Source organism: Lutra lutra, chromosome 10 (genome assembly GCF_902655055.1).
Source record: "Lutra lutra chromosome 10, mLutLut1.2, whole genome shotgun sequence".
Lineage (NCBI taxonomy): Eukaryota > Metazoa > Chordata > Mammalia > Carnivora > Mustelidae > Lutra > Lutra lutra.
This window is the reverse complement of record NC_062287.1, coordinates 33515110-33518637: the sequence shown is the minus strand read 5'-3', so window position 1 is coordinate 33518637 and position 3528 is coordinate 33515110. Positions and strand designations below refer to the sequence as shown.

The 3528-nt window shown below is 39.1% G+C and overlaps 1 protein-coding gene across 1 annotated transcript; it reads right to left on the bottom strand.

Moving 5' to 3' along the window:
• Positions 1–347: 347 nt before the first annotated feature.
• Positions 348–1548, bottom strand: LOC125078838 (sodium channel and clathrin linker 1-like). The gene has a single exon (XM_047692042.1). It carries the CDS (start codon positions 1369–1371, stop codon positions 490–492), a length of 882 nt encoding a protein of 293 aa, XP_047547998.1. The 5' UTR covers positions 1372–1548; the 3' UTR covers positions 348–489.
• Positions 1549–3528: the final 1980 nt, after the last annotated feature.

Here is a 3528-nt window from a genome sequence, read left to right as displayed (position 1 = left end):
GGCCTAAACCCCTCTCTCCTCAACCTCAACCTCCTCTGTCCTTACCTCAGCCCCATTCTAGCTCAAATGGTAGGGGTATCCTGAGATGATTTTTATTTGAAGTTCAGCACAATTGGTGAACAGTTAATTAGCTAGGTCCATTAGGCAAAAACTTAGGTAGTATTTTGTCTTGGATTGTAAAATTTTGAATTTTAAATAATTTTAAAGTTTAAAGACTCCTTACTTCCTTCCTGGTTCTTATGGCAACATCTTGCATAACCCGAGAGACCATTTCTTTCATTTTCTCTGTATCTTGTTCTTTTTGCTTCTCCTCAAGTAGAGCCTGATTTTTTTGAAGGTTAGCTTCTTCTAAGAGCTGCATGCTATTTCTGGCTCTTACAATAGCTTCATATTTTTCATTTTCTAATTCATTGCACTTTGCTTGTAATTCTCTGGTCTGGTTTTCCAAATGTGCTTTTTGTGTTCTTAACTGGGTGGCTTCTTGGATTGTTACACAGAGTCTTGTTTCTTTAATTGTTTTATACTAGATTGTAACTGCTGTAAACGCCTATCTGATGCTTCCTCTCTTCCTTGAGCAGACAACATATCTTCCTCCTTCTTTTGGATTTGTCCTTGAAGATCTTCCGTCAAGATAGTTAACTCTTCCACTTTGGCTACTGCAACTGTCAGATCTAACTTGCCTTGCCTCAGTTGTTTTCGGAGTCGCTCGATTTCCACATTTTGTTCAGTTACTGCTTTCAGAAAGTGTTGGTTAGTCATTTCTATGTTCTCATTAGTTACATGAAGCTGCTTGGTCAACTGTTGAAAATTGGTCAATTGATCCTTTTGTTTTTGACTTTCAACTACATGAATCTGGGCCTCAGTCATATGTTCCTGGTAAAGTGTCTGAAGTCTGTCCAGCTCCCGAGAAACAGTCTGCCAGAGTTCCATAGCCTGAGTTTTTTCTTGATTGGCTAGTTGTAATTGTTCTCTTAAATTCTTGACTGTTTCATCATCTGTATACATATCATTTCCCGTATCTATGCCAAAGGGAAGGGTCTCCAACTGCTTTTCAACAGCATCTTTTAATTCGCTGTGCAACCTTTCGTTTTCCTTGATGACATTTTCAAGTTGTAGTTTCATCTCACCCATATGTTTCTGATAATATTTCAGCTGCCCGTGTAGCTCTTCCAGATGCTTATCATACTCAATAATAAGAGGAGCTAAAAAGCTTTGATCAACTATTGTGTTTTCTAACGTGTCATCCCCATTTCCTTTCAAGACAGCTTTCTGCACCGATGAACATTTGGAAAAATTTTCCATTTGATATCGTCTAAGAACTTCATTTAGTCGGTGATTTTGATCTCTCAGAAAGTCGATTTCTGTAGCCATTTCGATAGAATTTAGTATGGATATTTCACCACCTTCACTTTCTTCAAGACAAAAATAAACAAAACCCCAACAGCACCACCATCACCAAAAAAGAAAAACCCCAGAACTCGCTGTTCGGGAAAACTAAAGCAACGCTCCGGAGGTTGTCAAGCACTCGGGCGGTGTAATCAGCATCCTACTCACCACAACCAAGTGGGATTTATTCCAGGGCTGCAAGGTTGGTTCAACATCCGCAAATCAATCTATGTGATACAACTCATTAATAAAAGAAAGAACAAGAACCATATGATACTCGCCATAGATGCTGAAAAAGCATTGGACAAATTACAGCATCCCTTCCTGATCAAAACTCTGCAAAGTGTAGGGATAGAGGGCACATACCTCAATATTATCAAAGCCATCTATGAAAAACCCACCACAAATATCATTCTCAATGGAGAAAAACTGAAAGCTTTTCCGCTAAGGTCAGGAACACGGCAGTGATGTCCGTTATCACCACTGCTATTCAATATAGTACTAGAAGTCCTAGCCTCAGCAATCAGACAACAAAAGGAAATTAAAGGCATCCAAATCGGCAAAGAAGAAGTCAAACTATCACTCTTCGCAGATGATATGATACTATATGTGGAAAACCCAAAAGACTCCACTCCAAAGCTGCTAGAACTTGTCCAGGAATTCAGTAAAGTGTCAGGATTAAAATAAATGCACAGAAATCAGTTGCATTTCTCTACACCAACAACAAGACAGAAGAAAGAAAAATTAAGGAGTCCATCCCATTTACAATTGCACCCAAAACTATAAGATACCTAGGAATAAACCTAACCAAAGAGACTAAGAATCTATACACATAAAACTATAAAGTACTCATGAAAGAAATTGAGGAAGACACAAAGAAATGGAAAAATGTTCCATGCTCCTGGATTGGAAGAATAAATATTGTGAAAATGTCTATGCTACCTAAAGCAATCTACACATTTAATGCAATTCCTATCAAAGTAACATCCATTTTTTTCAAAGAAATGGAACAAATAATCCTAAAATTCATATGGAACCAGAAAAGACCTCGAATAGCCAAAGGAATATTGAAAAAGAAAGCCAAAGTTGGTGGCATCACAATTCCGGACTTCAAGCTCTATTACAAAGCTGTCATCATCAAGACAGCATGGTACTGGCACAAAAACAGACACATAGATCAATGGAACAGAATAGAGAGCCCAGAAATAGACCCTCAACTCTATGGTAAACTCATCTTTGACAAATCTTTGACAAAAGGAAAGAATGTCCAATGGAAAAAAGACAGCCTCTTCAATAAATGGTGTTGGGAAAATTGGACAGCCACATGCAGAAAAATGAAATTGGATCATTTCCTTACACCACACACGAAAATAGACTCAAAATGGATGAAGGCCCTCAATGTGAGAAAGGAATCTATCAAAATCCTTGAGGAGAACACAGGCAGCAACCTCTTCGACCTCAGCCGCAGCAACTTCTTCCTAGGAACATCACCAAAGGCAAGGGAAGCAAGGGCAAAAATGAACTATTGGGATTTTATCAAGATCAAAAGCTTTTGCACAGCAAAGGAAACAGTGAACAAAACCAAAAGACAACTGACAGAATGGGAGAAGATATTTGCAAACGACATATCAGATAAAGGGCTAGTGTCCAAAATCTATAAAGAACTTAGCAAACTCAACACCCAAAGAACAAATAATCCAATCAAGAAATGGGCAGAGGACATGAACAGACATTTCTGCAAAGAAGACATCCAGATGGCCAACAGACACATGAAAAAGTGCTCCATATCACTCGGCATCAGGGAAATACAAGTCAAAACCACAATGAGATATCACCTCACACCAGTCAGAATGGCTAAAATGAACAAGTCAGGAAATGACAGATGCTGGCGAGGATGCGGAGAAAGGGGAACCCTCCTACACTGTTGGTGGGAATGCAAGCTGGTGCAACCACTCTGGAAAACAGCATGGAGGTTCCTCAAAATGTTGAAAATAGAACTACCCTATGACCCTGCAATTGCACTGCTGGGTATTTACCCTAAAGATACAAACGTAGTGATCCGAAGGGGCACATGCACCCGAATGTTTATAGCAGCAATGTCTACAATAGCCAAACTATGGAAAGAACCTAGATGTCCATCAA